At 39.8% G+C, this 19,627-nt stretch overlaps 1 protein-coding gene across 3 annotated transcripts in view; it reads left to right on the forward strand.

The window, feature by feature from the left end:
- Window positions 1-19,627, forward strand: part of B3GLCT (beta 3-glucosyltransferase) — a 108,554-nt gene that overhangs the window by 42,516 nt on the left and 46,411 nt on the right. For all 3 annotated transcript variants that reach the window (XM_030882559.3, XM_060288038.1, XM_060288039.1), the window contains exons 5-7: window positions 3,015-3,091; window positions 3,896-4,007; window positions 17,201-17,337. In XM_030882559.3, coding sequence (XP_030738419.1) covers window positions 3,015-3,091; window positions 3,896-4,007; window positions 17,201-17,337 — 326 coding nt within the window. The remainder of the gene's footprint in view (window positions 1-3,014; window positions 3,092-3,895; window positions 4,008-17,200; window positions 17,338-19,627) is intronic.

Raw genomic sequence — 19,627 nt, forward strand, 5'->3', positions numbered from 1 at the left:
AACAGTAGATGCCAGTGATGGAAGTAAAGGTAGATTTTGGTTCAACAAGACAAATAGTGTTAACGTAAGATGTTTAAATTACTGTGATCAACTTTTTCTTTTTTCTTTTTTCCTTTTCTGTCATTTACCCATATTTGATTATTTGTATTTTTAGTCCCTTTATGATTGCCTCTGTTATGGTGTTACCTCATTTTTGATAGAATTTTACCTTCAACTTTTAGGTTTGAAATAGAATCATGGTTTGGTGAATAGGCATCATTTAGATGGCTGACAGGCATGACTGCCTTTGTTATAGCTTTTCGCTTTTATTCCAAAGGGCTCTGTTGATAGAACATTTTCTTACTTTTTCCTTGATTTTTCGTTTGAAAACTCTTCCTTATTCATCCCTGCAATTACATACTAAAAAACTCTATTTTCATCTAAAAGTGCTGTCAGGTGGTGATGTGGCATCTTTAAGGAGGTTTCATTCTTGTGGATAGAACAGACAGTAGATATAAAGAACATAAATTATTACAATCGCGAGTGGTAAGAACTGAGATAAGATCATTTGATGGAAAATTTTATTGTGACCTTTTAAATTATTTTATCTTAGAGGTGCTAATACATATGAGTGTGTGTGTATCTAAGTCTGTGTGTGCATTCACACACACAATATATACACACAGACAGACATACATGCATATGTATATGCACACATATATGTAAAACAAGAATAAAAGCTCTTGGTCCTTTTTGAGGATTAGTAGACAAAAGTTTGTAAGTAGAATGGCTTTGGCTTAATCAAGAGTTAATCAAGACCAGGTTTCTGAGTATCAAGGGAGGACCTATTTTATATTTTTAAGACAAAGGTAGTCACACATATTTGGAGATAGTTATCAACATAGCATACTAGTTTTTGAAATGTTTCTATTTGGAGATACAGGGGTGCAGAAAACTTTGCCATTTTTGTGTTCACCACCTGAAGCAAATACAAAATCCAGGCATGTGATTTAGTAAACAGAAAGTAATGGAGATAGGAAAGATTGTAACCCACTAGTAATCCAGAGAGTTTATTTTAGTCTAGAATATAACTCCTTTGCGCTGACTGAACCTTTGCCTCCTGCAGATTGACGTGACAGAAGGTATTCGTAGGCCTACCTCTGCACCTCTGCCAGGAAAGCACCCTCACAGCCTTTCTGCAGAGGTTACCCGTCTGGGTGTAATACTTGTGGACATCACTTGTATAGTTCCTAAAACTCGGAAGGGTGGTTCTTGTTTGGTAACCACATTTTCGTATTTATTTTTGCTCAAAATAATGTTTACTACATATATGTAGTAATTTCATCCTTCTGATTCTGGCTCCTTTCCAGTCTCTATTCATCTGTGATTTTGTTTTACATGGTTGGAATTATGTGTTTTAACATTTGACAGAAAGACATTCCCATTGTCATAATGTCTTCATTGTTATAATTTCAGTTGCTATATAATAGCTCATTTGCCACTTATTTTCTTGTAAGACTTCTTTTAGTGTTTGCTCTGTTTCTTTTCTAGCTAGTTCATATTAGCATGCTCCCATAATTATCTGAAAGTTTTATGCAAATATTAATGTTACTAGTTTTCTTCACACACGATTTTTGCTCTTATGTAATCCTCATGAATATGTATGTGTGTGATATATATGTATGTGTATATATGTATGCCATATGTATGTATAAGCATATAGCTGTATATGCATGTATATGTATAGATATGGCATATATATGTATGTGTATGGCATATACATGTATACAGCATATAGCCAATATATGTGTGTGTGTGTATATATATATATATATATACACACACACACATACATATAGCAGTTTTTGAAGACAATGAAAATTACTTCATTATTCAGAATCAACAGTAGGAAAGCCCAGATTACATTGGGGTGCTGCTAGTTCAACCTTTAGGAGTTTAGTTTTTCTCTCTGACGTGCCGTATTGTTAGTGTGATTTAACCTTTGATTGCTGTTTTTACGTTTCATATTTGTCCACGGCAGTTAAAAAAAATACTGCATGCGATGAAGAAATGAGGCCTATTTGATTGCCCGAAGAGTTATATTGGAAACCATTCTTTTCTTCTTAAATAATAAACGTATGTGAACTTAAAGAATGGTATGGCATCTACTTTAGTGTGGTAATATTTCATATAGTTAAGCATGTATTCTTAAAGTCTTTTGTAACAATTACCGGGCTGTAGGCGCTATAAAACACAGAATATCCTACAGTTTGTTGGGGGGTGTCCAAGCATATTAGGTGTCTGGGTTTTGACTTGTCTCAACTTGAAATAGATTAAATAGTGCTTAACTTCAAAGCTCACATTGATAGCTTTAAAGATATGACTCTCTCTCTCTCTATAGTAGAGCAGGTATGTATATGTAACCGTAGTTGTGTCTACTTCTGGATCTTAGTTCCTCCTAAGTTTATAAATTTTGATATTCCATCATTACGCTATTACTGTTGTTGCCTGAATACTTGAGGATTCTATTTCTAGTGTTTAGACCCAAAGCTCTTCATTATGATGGTGTTTTAGTGTTTTTAGGGCACTCTAAAATTTTTTCTTCACTTGAGGTAAATTGGCTATTATATCCTCTTGTTTAGCCCGAAGTGTTTTATTTTCCACATGCTTCCTCTGTTGTGTACACAGAGAAAGCTGTCTTTATGCCTCTGGGTTTGCCCTGACTTCCCCTGGGCTCTTGCCTTCCAGTCGCCTTTGCACGCCTGCAAATTCCAGGTCTGCTCCGGGTGTCACTGGAGACCCTTCCTGGAGGGCCTCTGCGCCATGCGGAGCGTGGGGGCTGAGGAGGCTGTGTGGCTTCAGCGAAAATCCTTCACTTCTAGTAGCTCCAAAGGGAAGAGAAAAGAGACGAGTAGGAAGAGCAAAGCGTCAGATCTTTAAAAATACCTGGTTTTAAATTTGAGTCTTCTGAAGAAATTGCTGCGGTCATATTGTGTTTTTTATTTGTTTCTCTGCTTTGACGATTGTTTCTTCAGGAAGTCCCCAGAGTCCTCCTCCTTCACCAGCTGGCTCAGCAGGAAGGCGCGTGGACCATACTTCCATTGTTACCGCAGTACGTTTCACGTGACACGTGCTCATTATTGGCATCTCTACCTGACGCTCGTAGGCTCCCTAGTTTTCTTACTCAGAGGGTGTTTTTTCCTCAGAGTCAGGAAGTAAAGTCCATTTGGACTCCATGACCACTACTGTAATCGGATTTCTTGATGATTGATTCTTTTTTTTTTCCTGTTTCACTAGGCAGTGGGTTTTATTTGAATTAATCTACAATGACCGTAATTCCCCAGCTCCTTACTGTTTGTCTCGTGTCTAAAACAATTCTTCCCAAGCTATACATCATAAGTACTACTTCAAACTAATTAGTTATTTCTTGGATTTTTTACAAAAATGATTCAGTTCTCTGAGTCTCCTGTTTTTATATCTAGTGTACCATGTGTCTTTAGAACTACTTTAACTTACTATTAGAGAAATTAGATATGTTTATAGTCAAACTGCATTATTCATACAGTTTAAGCATTGATGATTGATTCTTAATCATGAATAGCTTTTATTTTTAAATATGTTTCTTTCTTAAAAGATATGATGTCAATATATTTGATATTTGAGAATTATGTCTCTTCTGAATTGGGGTTTGTCATAGAAAGAATTAACTTTAAGAAGTCTAGCTGTTTCATAAACCAATAGTATCTGGCTTTCCTATACGCTTAAACTATACACGGAAGAAAAATATTATGGGAAAAAAAATCCAGATTTCTTGCCATTTTGTATGTCCTTCATCCATTTCCTGTTGATCAGTTTTAAACCTTATTATAAACTCACTTTATAAAGGTGATTACTATAACCTATTTGTTTTTGTCAGCTTTTCTGTAACATATAGCAGAAATTCATCATGGATTTTCTTCTGTGAAGAAGAGACAAGAATACAAATTCCACAACTCTTACAAGCACTCAGAAGATATGACCCATCAAAGGTAAATACAATTTCAATACGAGTATTTTTATTTTGGAGAAAATGCTTAAAAGAAGTTTAATTTTGATTAAGAGGTTTTTCAGTCTAATAAAAACACTTAATTTAAGATTAAGAAGAATGAAATAGGCTGCTCTTGCCTTGTGAAACGGAGCACATTCTGTCTATGCAACGTGTATCTCTCTCAAAAAAACCTGCTTTCACTTGAAGAATGAAATAACAGTTGAATATCTGGAAGCAATGTTAAATACTTCTCTTTGACGTTTGGAGCTTTCAGAAGGATGGAACTTAAAATGAGCCATTTTTAAATGAAAAAAATACATGGGTTATCAATTTTGAAGAATTAAAAAACTGTTGATATAACCTAGAGTTAAGAAATAAATTGGTTATTTCTCTTTATCAACAATGACCACATTATTTTACACAAGAAATATTTTTTGAGTACCAACTGTGTATCAAGCATTATGATAGCAGAGGCTAGAGAGACAGGGGTCCTGACTGCCTGGATGGTACAGAGTAGCAGGGAGAGGAGGGACCATTAAGAAAACAATTACCGAGGGAGAGGACTGGGGTTGGCTGCCTGAACACAGCCTTAAGCGGTTAGTGCACCACGGCTAGCCAGGCTGGGAGGGAGTCCCGGAAAAAGTCTGGAACTGCCGAAGAGGCAAGAGACTTTTTCTTCCCTCTTTGTTTCCTGGTGCGCGAGGAGAGGGGATTAAGAGGGCTGCTTAAAGGAGCTCCAGAGACGGGCGCAGGCCGCGGCTCTCAGCGCGGGCCCCAGAGACGGGCATGAGACGCTAAGGCTGCTGCAGCCACCAAGAAGCCTGTGTGCGAGCACAGGTCACTCTCCACACCTCCCTTCCGGGGAGGCTGTGCAGCCCGCCACTGCCAGGGTCACAGGATCCAGGGACAACTTCCCTGGAAGAACGCACGGCGCACCTCAGGCTGGTGCAATGTCATGCCAGCCTCTTCCGCCGCAGGCTCGCCCCGCATCGTACCCCTCCCTCCCCCCGGCCTGAGTGAGCCAGAGCCCCCGAATCAGCTGCTCCTTTAACCCCGTCCTGTCTAAGCGAAGAACACACGCCCTCAGCGACCTACATGCAGAGGCGGGGCCAAATCCAAAGTTGAACCCCAGGAGCTGTGCGAACAAAGAAGAGAAAGGGAAATCTCTCCCAGCAGCTTCGGGAGCAGCGGATTAAATCTCCACAATCAACTTGATGTACCTGCATCTGTGGAATACCTGAATAGACAACGAGTCATCCCAAATTGAGGAGGTGGACTTTAGAGCAAGATATATTATTTTTTCCCCTTTTCCTCTTTTTGTGAGTGTGTATGTGTACGCTTCTTTGTGAGATTTTGTCTGTATAGCTTTGCTTCCACCATTTGTCCTAGGGTTCTGTCCGTCCGTTTTTTTTCACTTAAAAAAATTTTTTTTCTTAATATATTTTATTTTAATAACTTTATTTTATTTTATCTTATTTTATTTTATTTTATCCTCTCCCTCCCTCCCTGCCTCCCTCCCTTCTTTCCTTCCTCTTTTTCTCCCTTTTATTCTGAGCCGTGTGGATGGAAAGCTCTTGGTGCTCCAGCCAGGCGTCAGGGCTGTACCTCTGAGGTGGGAGAGCCAAGCTCAGGACACTGGTCCACAAGAGACCTCCCAGCTCCACATAATATCAAATGGTGAAAATCTCCCAGAGATCTCCATCTCAACACCAGCACCCAGCTTCACTCAACGACCAGCAAGCTACAGTGCTGGACACCCTATGCCAAACAACTAGCAAGACAGGAACACAACCCCACCCATTAGCAGAGAGGCTGCCTAAAATCATAATAAGGCCACAGGCACCCCAAAACACACCACCAGACTTGGACCTGCCCACCAGAAAGACAAGATCCAGCCTCATCCACCAGAACACAGGAACTAGTCCCCTCCACCAGGACCTACACAACCCACTGAACCAACCTTAGCCACTGGGGACAGACACCAAAAACAAGGGGAACTACGAACCTGCAGCCTGCATAAAGGAGGCCCCAAACACAGTAAGATAAGCAAAATGAGAAGACAGAAAAACACACAGCAGATGAAGGAGCAAGGTAAAAACCCATCAGACCTAACAAATGAAGAGGAAATAGGCAGTCTACCTGAAAAAGAATTCAGAGTAATGATAGTAAAGATGATACAAAATCTTGGAAATAGAATAGAGAAAATGCAAGAAACATTTAACAAGGACCTAGAAGAACTAAAGAGGAAACAGGCAACAATGAACAGCACAATAAATGAAATTAAAAATACTCTAGAAGGGATCAATAGCAGAATAACTGAGGCAGAAGAATGGATAAGTGACCTGGAAGATAAAATAGTGGAAATAACTACTGCAGAGCAGAATAAAGAAAAAAGAATGAAAAGAACTGAGGACAGTCTCAGAGACCTCTGAGACAACATTAAACGCACCAACATTCGAATTATAGGGGTCCCAGAAGAAGAAGAGAAAAAGAAAGGGACTGAGAAAATATTTGAAGAGATTATAGTTGAAAACTTCCCTAATATGGGAAAAGAAATAGTTAATCAAGTCCAGATAGCACAGAGAGTCCCATACAGGATAAATCCAAGGAGAAACACACCAAGACACATATTAATCACACTATCAAAAATTAAATACAGGGGCTTCCCTAGTGGCGCAGTGGTTGAGTCCGCCTGCTCATGCAGGGGACACGGGTTCGTGTCCCGGTCTGGAAAGATCCCACATAGGCCGCGGAGCAGCTGGGCCTGTGAGCCATGGCCAGTGAGCCTGCGCGTCGGGAGCCTGTGCTCTGCAACGGGAGAGGCCACAACAGTGAGAGGCCCCCGTACCGCAAAAAAAAAAAAAAAATTAAATACAAAGAAAACATATTAAAAGCAGCAAGGGAAAAACAACAAATAATACACAAGGGACTCCCCATAAGGTTAACAGCTGCTCTTTCAGCAGAAACTCTGCAAGCCAGAAGGGAGTGGCAGGACATATTTAAAGTGATGAAGGAGAAAAACCTACAACCAAGATTACTCTACCCAGCAAGCATCTCATTCAGATTTGATGGAGAAATTAAAACCTTTACAGACAAGCAAAAGCTGAGAGAGTTCAGCACCACCAAACGAGCTTTACAACAAATGCTAAAGGAACTTCTCTAGGCAAGAAACACAAGAGAAGGAAAAGACCTACAGTAACGAACCCAAAACAATTAAGAAAATGGGAATAGGAACATACATATCGATAATTAACTTAAATGTAAATGGATTAAATGCTCCCACTAAAAGACACAGACTGGCTGAATGGATCCAAAAACAAGACCCATCTATATGCTGTCTACAAGAGACCCACTTCACACCTAAGGACACATACAGACTGAAAGTGAGGGGATGGAGAAAGATATTCCATGCAAATGGAAATCAAAAGAAAGCTGGAGTACCAATTCTTACATCAGACAAAATAGACTTTAAAATAAAGACTGTTAGAAAAGACAAAGAAGGCCACTACATAATGATCAAGGGATCAATCCAAGAAGAAGATATAACAATTGTAAATATTTATGCACCCAACATAGGATCACCTCAATACATAAGGCAAGCACTAACAGCCATAAAAGGGGAAATTGACAGTAACAATAATAGTAGGGAACGTTAACACCACACTTTCACCAAAAGACATATCATCCAAAATGAAAATAAATAAGGAAACACAAGCTTTAAATGATACATTAAACAAGATGGACTTAATTGATATTTATAGGACATTCCATCCAAAAACAACAGAATACACATTTTTCTCAAGTGCTCATGGAACATTCTCCAGGATAGATCATATCTTGAGTCACAAATCAAGCTTTGGTAAATTTAAGAAAACTGAAATTGTATCAAGTATCTTTTCCAACCACAATGCTATGAGACTAGATATCAATTACAGGAAAAGACCTGTAAAAAATACAAACACATGGAGGCTAAACAATACACTACTTAATAATGAAGTGATCACTGAAGAAATCAAAGAGGAAATCAAAAACCTAGAAACAAATGACAATGGAGACACAAAGACCCAAAATCTATGGGATGCAGCAAAAGCAGTTCTAAGAGGGAAGTTTATAGCAATACAGTCCTACCTTAAGAAACAGGAAACATCACAAATAAATAACCTAACCTTGCACCTAAAGCAATTAGAGAAAGAAGAACAAAAAAACCCCAAAGTTAGCAGAAGGAAAGAAATCATAAAGATCAGATCAGAAATAAATGAAAAAGAAATGAAGGAAACAGTAGCAAAGATCAATAAAATTAAAAGCTGATTCTTTGAGAAGATAAACAAAATTGATAAACCATTAGCCAGACTCATCAACAGAAAAAGGGAGAAGACTCAAATCAATAGAATTCGAAATGAGAAAGGAGAAGTAACAACTGACACTGCAGAAATACAAAGGATCATGAGAGATTACTGCAAGCAACTCTATGCCAATAAAATGGACAACCTGGAAGAAATGGACAAATTCTTAGAAATGCACAACCTGCTGAGACTGAACCAGGAAGAAATAGAAAATATGAACAGATCAGTCACAAACACTGAAATTGAAACTGTGATTAAAAATCTTCCAACAAACAAAAGCCCAGGACCAGATGGCTTCACAGGCGAATTCTATCAAACATTTATAGAAGATCTAACACCTATCCTTCTCAAACTCTTCCAAACTATAGCAGAAGGAGGAACACTCCCAAAATCATTCTACGAGGCCACCATCACCCTGAAACCAAAACCAGACAGAGATGTCAAAAAGAAAGAAAACTAGAGGCCAATATCACTGATGAACATAGATGCAAAAATCCTCAACAAAATACTAGCAAACAGAATCCAACAGCACACTAAAAGGATCATACACCATGATCAAGTGGGGTTTATCCCAGGAATGCAAGGATTTTTCAATATATGCAAATCAATCAATGTGATACACCATATTAACAAATTGAAGGAGAAAAACCATATGATCATCACAATAGATGCAGAAAAAGCTTTCGACAAAATTCAACACTCATTTATGATAAAACTCTGCAGAAAGTAGGCATAGAGGGAACTTTCCTTAACATAATAAAGGCTATATATGACAAACCCACAGCCAACGTCATCCTCAATGGTGAAAAATTGAAACCATTTCCAGTAAGATCAGGAAGAAGACAAGGTTGCCCACTCTCACCACAATTATTCAACATAGTTTTGGAAATTTTAGCCACAGCAATCAGAGAAGAAAAAGAAATAAAAGGAATCCAAATTGGAAAAGAAGAAGTAAAGCTGTCACTGTTTGCAGATGACATGATACTATACATAGAGAATCCTAAAGATGCTACCAAAAAGTGCTAGAGCTAATCAATGAATTTGGTAAGGTAGCAGGATACAAAAGTAATTCACAGAAATCTCTGGCATTCCTATACACTAGTGATGAAAAATCTGAAAGTGAAATTAAGGAAACACTCCCATTTACCGTTCCAACAAAAAGAGTAAAATATCTAGGAATAAACTTACCTAAGTAGACAGACCTGTACTCAGAAAACTGTAAGACACTGATGAAAGAAATTAAAGATTATACAAATAGATGGAGAGATATACCATGTTCTTGGATTGGAAGAATCAACATTGTGAAAATGACTATACTACCCAAAGCAATCTACAGATTCAGTGCAATCCCTATCAAACTACCACTGGCATTTTTCAGAGAACTAGAACAAAAAATTTCACAAATTTTATGGAAACACAGAAGACCCCAAATAGCCATAGCAACCTTGAGAACGAAAAACGGAGCTGGAGGAATCAGACTGCTTGACTTCAGACTATACTACAGTGCTACAGTAATCAAGACAGTATGGTACTGGCACAAAAACAGGAATATAGATCAATGGAACAGGATAGAAAGCCCAGAGATAAACCCACGCACATATGGTCACCTTAACTTTGATAAAGGAGGCAAGAATATACAGTGGAGAAAAGACAGCCTCTTCAATAAGTGGTGCTGGGAAAACTGGACAGCTACATGTAAAAGAATGAGATTAGATCACTCCCTAACACCATACACAAAAATAAGCTCAAAATGGATTAAAGACCTAAATGTAAGGCCAGACACTATCAAACTCTTAGAGGAAAACATAGGCAGAACACTCTATGACATAAATCACAGCAAGATCCTTTCTGACCCACCTCCTAGAGAAATGGAAAATGAACAAAATAAACAAAAATAAACAAATGGGACCTAATGAATCTTCAAAGCTTTCGCACAGCAAAGGAAACCATAAACAAGACCAAAAGACAACCCTCAGAATGGGAGAAAATATTTGCAAATGAAGCAACTGACAAAGGATTAATCTCCAAAATTTACAAGCAGCTCATGCAGCTCAATAACAAAAAAACAAACAACCCAATTCAAAAATGGGCAGAAGACCTACATAGACATTTCTCCAAAGAAGATATACAGATTGCCAACAAGCACATGATAGAATGCTCAACATAATTAATCATTAGAGAAATGCAAATCAGAACTACAATGAGATATCATCTCACACCTGTCAGAATGGCCATCATCAAAAAATCTAGAAACAATAAATGCTGGAGAAGGTGTGGAGAAGAGGGAACCCTCTTGCACTGCTGGTGGGAATATATATTGATACAGCCACTATGGAGAACAGTATGGAGGTTCCTTAAAAAACTACAAATAGAATTACCATACGACCTAGCAATCCCACTACTGGGCATATACCCTGAGAAAACCATAATTCAAAAAGAGTCATGTACCAGAATGTTCATTGCAGCTCTATTTACAATAGCCAGGACATGGAAGCAACGTAAGTGTCCATCATTTGATGAATGGATAAAGAAGATGTGGTAGATGTGGTAGATAGATGTGGTAGATAAAGAAGATATACAATGTAATATTACTCAGCCATAAAAAGAAACGAAATTGAGTTATTTGTAGTGAGTTGGATGGACCTAGAGTCTGTCCTACAGAGTGAAGTAAGTCAGAAAGAAAAACAAATACCGTATGCTAACACATATATATGGAATCTAAGGAAAAAAAAAAAGATCATGAAGAACCTAGGGGCAAGACGGGAATAAAGACACAGACCTACTAGAGAATGGACTTGAGGACATGGGGAGGGGGAAGGGTAAGCTGTGGCAAAGTGAGAGAGTGGCATGGACTTATATATACTACCAAAGGTAAAATAGGTAGCTAGTGGGAAGCAGCCTCATAGCACAGGGAGATCAGCTCGGTGCTTTGTGACCACCTAGAGGGGTGGGATAGGGAGCGTGGGAGGGAGGGAGATGCAAGAGGGAAGAGATATGGGAACATATGTATATGTATAACTGATTCACTTTGTTATAAAGCAGAAACTAACACACCATTGTAAAGCAATTATACTCCAATAAAGATGTTAAGGGAAAAAAAAGCAATTACCTTTAAAAGGGAGACGTTTAAGGCAAACATTGGGCGCTGTTAGAAGCACACAGCAGGGTATCAGACCGAATCTGGGAAGGTCATGACAGGAAGTGACATTTAATCTGAGTCCATGGGATGAGTAGGAGTTAATAGGAGAGAGTGCTCTAAGCAGAGGGAACAATATTTGAGAAGGTCTCGGGGTGAGACAGTATGCATCTTGGGTGAGAAGTTCACCGCTACTTTCATATTTTAACATTTTTATCCTGTGCAGATACGATGTTGCAGCTGGATCTTGTTTACCTCTACGTTCTGTCTGAGCACTGAGCAGTGTTTAACACTTAGTAGGTGGTCAATAAATATTTGCATACGACTGAATAACTCTGTAAGTCAGCTGTCCTGCTGGACTACATTCAGTGTCTCTGGAGGTTTAGAGGCAGCCCTGGAGTTTTGTGGAGAGGAAATCAGGCCGTTCAGTTCTCTTCCAGCAGCCCAGGCTGCACCCTGATCAACTTAACAGAATTCTTTAAACACGGAATAAGCAGAACTGGGTCCTTTCTGGGATCACTGGACACCTGCCCCACCCCTGTTCTGACACCCACTCCAGAAGTGAGTCAGATTTAAGGAGGATGTGGAAAAGGAGCCGTGGCTTCTGGGTGCCCACTTGGTTCGTTGATGGGGACACACAGAGTTGGGCAACAGTGATCATTAGGTTGATTTCTCAAACGCTGGAAAGTTTGTCACTATAATAAAACCACTGGTCTTGATGTTTTTTAAATGCTGGGAGGGCCCATTCTGATTTCTCTTCATGCATTTGATTTCTGGGAAAGTACAGATGTAATTGAATGAGAAGGTTGTTAGGTTAAAAGAATAATTCCTTCAAAGGAGAAAAGAATTATGAACGTGTCTCATCTAGTCTTTTCAGATGACGGCTGAGCAGCAGCTGTGTACTCGGTGCCGTATTTTATGTAAAACATTTGTTAGGCTTTTATGTTTGCCTTTGACTTGAGAAAAACTCCAGATCTTTTTTAGCATGTAGGAGTTTTGATCTCCTCCTAGTGTTCGTTTCACCTGGAGATTATTTTTTCCATTATCCATAGCTCTAATTCTGTACAGAAGATGGTGACTCACTGTACTTTTTAATGAAAATTGGAATGACAAATAAGTTCAAAGCAAGTTCATGCAAAGCAAGTACAGAGTCAGAGGTGAAATGAGATGCTCTCTTCTTCTTTTGTGAGCAGTACCACGTGAAAAAAAAATCTAGGATGCTTTGTTTCTTTTGAAACTAGCATTTGGGAATAAAAATTACATAATGTTGAAGTTAGCTCAAACCAGTGTGTTTTTTCCCCCCTACCATGTGAAATTTTAGGAAAAACGTATAAGACAAACCTGGCTTTGATACTGACAGAGGTAAACGACATTAAACTCATAATAATGTGTTAGAGTATCAGTTACTTCGTTGGATTCTGACATTTTTTCCCTTCAATATCATTTTGTCATTCTTACTAATGCAGATTTATGCTGTTACACAGTATTTTAAATGAAAAACTTTAATCTTCATTAAAGTAATTAATCTTTGTTAAATTGCCTTTCTAGGTGATTTCTATAAATTTCTATATCTTATTGAAGTCTTTCTGTTTTTTCCCCACAGTATGCTTTTAACGTGTATATTTGCTGAAATGTCTTTAATTTTTAATAGAGGTGAGACAGTGCTGGCAAAGAGTAATTCTAACACACTAATAGAACGTTGAGTTATTCTTTTACGGTCTGTCTTGATTGTAATCGTCTTTATTAAGAAGGCATTAAGAAAATTAATAAGAAAGATGGGGCAGTGTCTCTTCACAGAATCTGTGTTAATTTCTCCCTTAGAGTAGTTGACAGTATAATCCCCCCAAAATATTGAAAAACAACCTTATATACTAGATAATAGCCGAACACTGCTACTAGTTGTTGAAACATAAAAACATGTTCTGCATAAATTTATGTTTGGAACAGGAGATTATAATAGTGAAAGATTATTGAGAAAGGTGCTAACGTATACTGAAGTGTTTATTTTCTTTAAACAAGCTGTATTTACGTGGTGTGTTAAGTGTGATGATTTTCATCTTGGTTAATGTTTAGTAGTTTGATTTTTTAAAAAGATGTTGAATATTCTATCTCAAGCCAAGGCTATTTGCCTTATAATCACTTCTCTTGCCCAGTGGTATATATCCATAAAATGTCAGGAAGAAATCCTCGGGCGGAACTATGGACCTGGACACACAGTTGTGTTACTGGCTTTCACGTATGTTCATTTATGACTTGTTGCTGAATTGACCCAAACTAAGACTCTGGGAGGTATTTGGAACACAGCCATGAGCAGAAGAGGGCCCTGGGAAGACAGCACTGTATCCCTCCTGCTTTTATTTTCTGATAAGGGATAGGGAGTGAGGGGGTGATGGTTGGGTAAGAGAGAAAATATACAAAACTTTTAGAACTTAGGGTACTTGACTTAAATTATCTGCTGACATTTCTTTCATAGTTGCCTTTGAAAGCTCTCCCGGGCTGGCTGCATCATTTAACACAAAACTAGGGGCACCTGGGACATTTAGGTATCCTGGGATACAGCAGTGAGCAAAATAGACAACATCCCTGGTCACAAGGGGGGGATAGTCTCTTGCAGGGGAGACAGGCAAATGTGAAACAATGTGTCAGATGGTAATAAGTGTTATGGAGAAAAATAAAGCAAAATAAGAGGGATGAAGGATAGATTGGGATGGGCTTACTTTTCTTTAGAGGGTGTTCAGGAAAAATCTCACAGATCAGGTCACATTTGAGCCAAGCGTGAAGGAACCGAGGGAGGGAGTTATGTGCTCCCTACTCCTATGTCCAGCCGCCTACTTGTCTACCAGGAGCCTCAAACTCAACTTGTTCAAAACTGAACTCTTCATGCCCCTTTTTAACCTCTTCCATCTTCAGTCTCCTGCATCTCAGAAATGGCATCACTGTCTGTTGAGTTGCTCATATGAAAACACCTGGGGCTGGTGATCGATTCCTCTTTCCCCTCAGCCTCATGCTGGCACATTTAGTGGAGTCTCCCTCCAGGATACACCTCTCATCTATCTTCCCGCTGTGTTGAATACTATTACTGTGGTCCAGGCTACCGTCATCTCTTTCCTGGACCATGATTTAAGCATCCTAGCTGCCCTCCTGGTTTCTGTTCTCGCCATCCCAATAATCCAGTAGCTCTGTAATTCAGATCTTCTTGTTCACCTGCTCAAAACCCTCCTGTGGTTTCCCACTGCACCTAAGATAGTTTCATGAGGTGTCGCACTCCAGGTCAGCAGTAATTTTCTATCCCTGTAAAGAGGCTCCATTCTTTAACTTCTCTTGTTTTTGTTGAAAAGTTAACTGTATGTCTTATTTTTGCTCCTTTGAAAGAAATGTGTACACCTCTCCCCCAAAATTACTTTTAAGATTTTCTCTATCTTAGGTTTTTCAACCAGCATTTGACTATGTGGTTTTCTTTATATGTCTCTTGATTAGAGTTTATAGAGCTTCTTGAATCTATGGCTTGATGACTTGTGTCAGTTTTTAAGAAGATTCTAAGCCTGTGTTTCTTCAAATGTTGATTGAGTTCCATTGTCTGTCTCTTCCTGTTCTGGGTTTTGAACATCATGTAGTTAATTTATTTTTTTATTGAAGTATAGTTGATTTACAATGTTGTACCAATCTCTGCTGTACAGCACAGTGACTCCGTTTTACACATACATACATTCTTTTTTTAAGTTTTCTTTTCCATTATGGTATGCCAGGAGATTGGATATCGTTCCGGTGCTCTACAGTAAGACCTTGTTGTTTATCCATTCCAAACGTAATAGTTTGCATCTACCAACCCCAAATTCCCAGTCCATCCCTCTCCATCCCCGCCTCTCCCTTGGCAACCACGTCTGTTCTCTGTGTCTGTGAGTCTGTTTCTGTTCTGTAGATAGGTTCATTTGTGCCATGCTTTAGATTCCACATACAAGTGATATCATATGGTATTTGTCTTTCTCTTTCTGACTTACTTCGCTTAGTTTGAGCATCATGTATTTTAGACCTTGCACTGTGTCCCGTGTTGCCCCTAAGCTCTTTTCTGTATGTTCCTCTTTGTTTTCTTTTTTGTGCATAAATGTGGAAATTTTTTACTGACTTACCTTCCAGGTCACTATTCTCTCTTCTGTTATGTCTAATATTCTCTTGAATTCCTAACTTGAGTTATTGCATTATTCGGTTTTAGGATTTCCATTTGACTCTTGTTTATAGATTCTAGTTCTTTGGTAAAAATCATCATCTTTTCGTCTGTTTTCATATTAATTATATATTTTTTAAACTGCAAAACCTGGTTTATCTGCGAGTCTCTGTTTCTCATTTTCCTCTGTTATTGGTCTGGTCTTGTGCATTTAATATTCTTCTGGGTTGTAGACCTTGTCTGGGTAGGTCTAGCCACAGACTGCCCTTACTTCTAGACCCTTTTCCCCCGGCAGACCCTGCCCTCCAGCCTTGGGCTCCCAGAACTACTGCTGAAGTCTCTGCTCAGATTTTAGCCACTTCACTGCTGTTTCCCACTTGGTTCTTGTGTTTTCCCTTGGTTTCTGTGCAGCCTAGGAGTTGAGGGAAGCTTGCAGGCAGAATTTGGGGCTCACGCCTGTGGGATCCCCTTGAATCTCTACCATCTCGGCAGCTTGCAGCTCCAGCCTCTGTCTCTGCAGTGCAGCCAGATGGCACGAGTCCCCAGCTGCTGCCCTTGGTGGTGCGCTGTCCTCTGCTCGGGTAATCAGCAGATTCCTTGAGGGTGAAAGGAGGTGACTATGGGGCTCCCATGGGTGGGCTCCCCTTCTCTCTCACATCCTATTTGCCTTCGTTGTGTTTTGATGCCCTCAGTCATTTGCTCTAAGAATTTCTCCAGCTTTTATACTTGTTCTTGGTGGGAGAGTCGGTCTGATCCAGGCTGTTCTGTTGTGACATCTGAACCCTGGTCTATCTCCTGCTTCTCTTTCATACCATGTTTCCCATATTCCAGCCACGCTGCACTCATTTTTTGTTAGAATATATCAAGCTTTTTCCCACCTCAGGGACTTTGTATTAACTGCCTCACCTCTTCTTCCCCAGATGTGTACTTAGCTGGTTCCTTGATGTTATTTAATCTCCGTTCAACTGTTACTTCCTAAGAGGTTTCTCTCTCTTTCCAGGGTCACCCGTCACTCTTTTATTTTCATCATAGCACTATCTGAACTTACTTTATTTACTTGCTTTCTTTCTGTCTCCCCACTATTGTGTAAGCTCTGTTCCCACCTGGCGTGGGATAAATGTTAACTGATAATAAATGTTAATTGAATGACTGAATAAATGAATAAAATAGGCACTGATTCTGGAAGGAATTTTTCAAATTCTTCTTTGCAAACCTCAGTGGGACATAAAGGAACACTGTTTTCTTCACATTAATAGTATTTTGATAAGGAATATTCTATAAAATACCACTTTTATGTGTTTATAGTATAATGACGACTAGCATTTTGTTCATCCTGATGATCTGATCTTAAATTACTTTCTTTATAGACCAAGATTATGCTATATTCATATCACATGAGTAATAATTAGATTTTTGTGAAAATTCTTTAGAAATATATAATCTGTGCTTATTCTCTATCACCCAGGATATTTAACTAAAACTAATGATACCAATTTGTTTTTGGTCGTGCATGAAATGGCTTTTTAAAAAAATTTTATATCTTTATTTAACAGGAATGGTTTTTAGGAAAAGCATTACATGACGAAGAATCTACAATAATTCACCATTATGCCTTTTCCGAAAATCCTACAGTTTTTAAGTACCCAGACTTCGCTGCTGGCTGGGCCCTTAGTATCCCACTGGTAAACAAGTAAGAATTTATGAGACTTGCTTTTCGTTGCGTCTCGTGTATGAATCAACTTTTATTTCGCCGAGTCTTGCAGCTGATGGAGTGGAGCGAACTTTTCAGCAGAGGCAGCGGGTGGTGGTGCAGGGAGACCCGCGGCAGGAGCCGGACACAGGCTCCGTCACTTACTCATCCCCTCAGACTCACGCTCAGCCGCTCTGCCCTTCCTCTTACTCACCTGCAAAATGAGGCGAATGATCAACTGTGAGGCCGGGGGAGGGCCCACGAGTGCTCAGGACTCTGTACCCGGAGGTGTGGCCACTGTTGTGAGCTCTAGGCGTGACTCTGGTTGTCAGTAAGGAAGTGAATCAGCAGCACGCCTCGGGTTGGGGTGATGACTGGTTATGTGCGTGGACGTGTAGACGCATTTAAACGTGGGCTGGGCAGGAGGCATACCTAGCTCTTGGTGTGAGAATCACAGTCATGCAGTTTTCGATGTGAAAGGGGAAGATAAGCCGTAATTCAGGAGAAGCATGGCTGTTGACAGTCCTCTTAACCTCAATAGTTCAGATCGTGAGTTTTTGTTCTTTAGGGAATGGAAAGTTGATAGTGCAGTTGCGGTTTTTATATCTGCAAAGATGAAAATGTTTCTCTTATTTCTTACAGTAAGTGTCCTGTTTCTAGGGTTTGGAGTCCTGAAAAGCTTTTTAGCCCATTGTAGTAATACAAGGTAGTAGATACTTTGTCATTTGTGGTTGTCACTTGTGGTTGCTGAAACTTCTGGACTGCTCCCTTGACATCTGAAAGTTCCTTACAATGTAGTGTAGGAAGTGCTCCTTCCCAGTGTAGACGCAAGCAGCAGCAAAGGATGCAGAGTGGATGAAGGGAACATTGTTGCTGGAACTGGAAGCGGAGGTGGGTGGTGGTTTGGTGCAGGGGCCCAGCAATGTTATTGAGGGGAGGCTGGATCTCTCTGTCTCTCCGGCTTAGTGCACAGCATCATTTCACCCTAAATCTGGTTTGCTTTGTGCTTTCAAGGCAGTTAAGGGCTACGAACTTCTTATTTATGTACAGCAGGAGACAGCCTCTAACCACGGAATGAAAGTACTTATCCCCAGTCTCTAGGTGGATCCTGTCCAATTAAAGTCAGTTGGGACAACTTCAGGCCTCTACCATCCTCTGCACCGTTAACAGCTGCCAGAACGTCAGTGCATCGGTTGGGATCAAACTAACTCTGACCCTGGAGCCCCTTTTTTGGCCTGAATAATTGATCAAAATCAGAATTCTCCTAGAGGAAGGAAGGAGAGGCTCTGTATCATGTGGGTAAGCAACAGTGCCCACTACGGGAACGTCGATTCACTGTGTCTCCTTTCCTTGACTTATGGCTCACTTGGTAGGTAGGGCAACGATTTATAGTTACTCAAGTATTTCTTCTGCTCAAGTCACCAGAAAAACTGGTTACTTAAAGACACTTCATGACACTCACTTTCTTAGACTTTCTCACCGAAAATATTTTTGGGGCTAGCAGTCCCGCATCAGTGAGTGTTGAATTAACACTGCCCAACGTTTCCCGGTGCTCTAGCTACGTGATCTCCTCACGATAGCATCAGTAAAAAAAAAAAAAAAAAATACTTGCATCTTTGGAGAAACGCTCATTGATTTTCAGTAAGATGGTTTCTTCAAATAGGTGTTACTACAGAACACTGTTACTGGTTTCCCCTGTTGTTTTTCCATCAGAAAACCTTACCTAGATGTCCTGCAATATCTTGCTCTGTTGACTGTCTCGCACGTGGGACTAGAAGGGTCAGGAAGTTTCCCTGGTATGGAGTTGAAGGAGCCCTATATTTGTTGCAAGTTTCCGGTCTAGCTGGTTGTGTCATTAGAACTGTGTTACCAGGACATAACTTAGTGCCTTCTAAAAACAGGAAAGCTGAATGTCAAATTCTCTTGCCAGGAACTGAATATTTAATGAAGAAATATTTTCGCAAAGTAGTTGGGATTTCTGGCCTTGTTTTTTTTGGCATTGTTGGTTCCTGAAATTAGCGTTTGAAAAGCCCTTGGGTATAGCCCTTGCTTGGTGTATAGAAAAATGAAACCTAGTTCCCACCACTAGGACTGGCCTTTTAAGTCGGGTGAATGCCCCCCTGCACACTTTTAGAACTGGGACTTGTTTGCAAGGTGACTGGGTTAGGCCCCAGGTGTCCCATGAGGCTGACTCATCCACGCGACGTTGGTAATATTGAGGTAACCATCACTGGTTCTGGCAGATTCCACAGGCTGCTAAACGTAGCCACTTACAGATGTCAGTGTACAT

This window comes from Globicephala melas, chromosome 18 (genome assembly GCF_963455315.2).
Source record: "Globicephala melas chromosome 18, mGloMel1.2, whole genome shotgun sequence".
NCBI lineage: Eukaryota > Metazoa > Chordata > Mammalia > Artiodactyla > Delphinidae > Globicephala > Globicephala melas.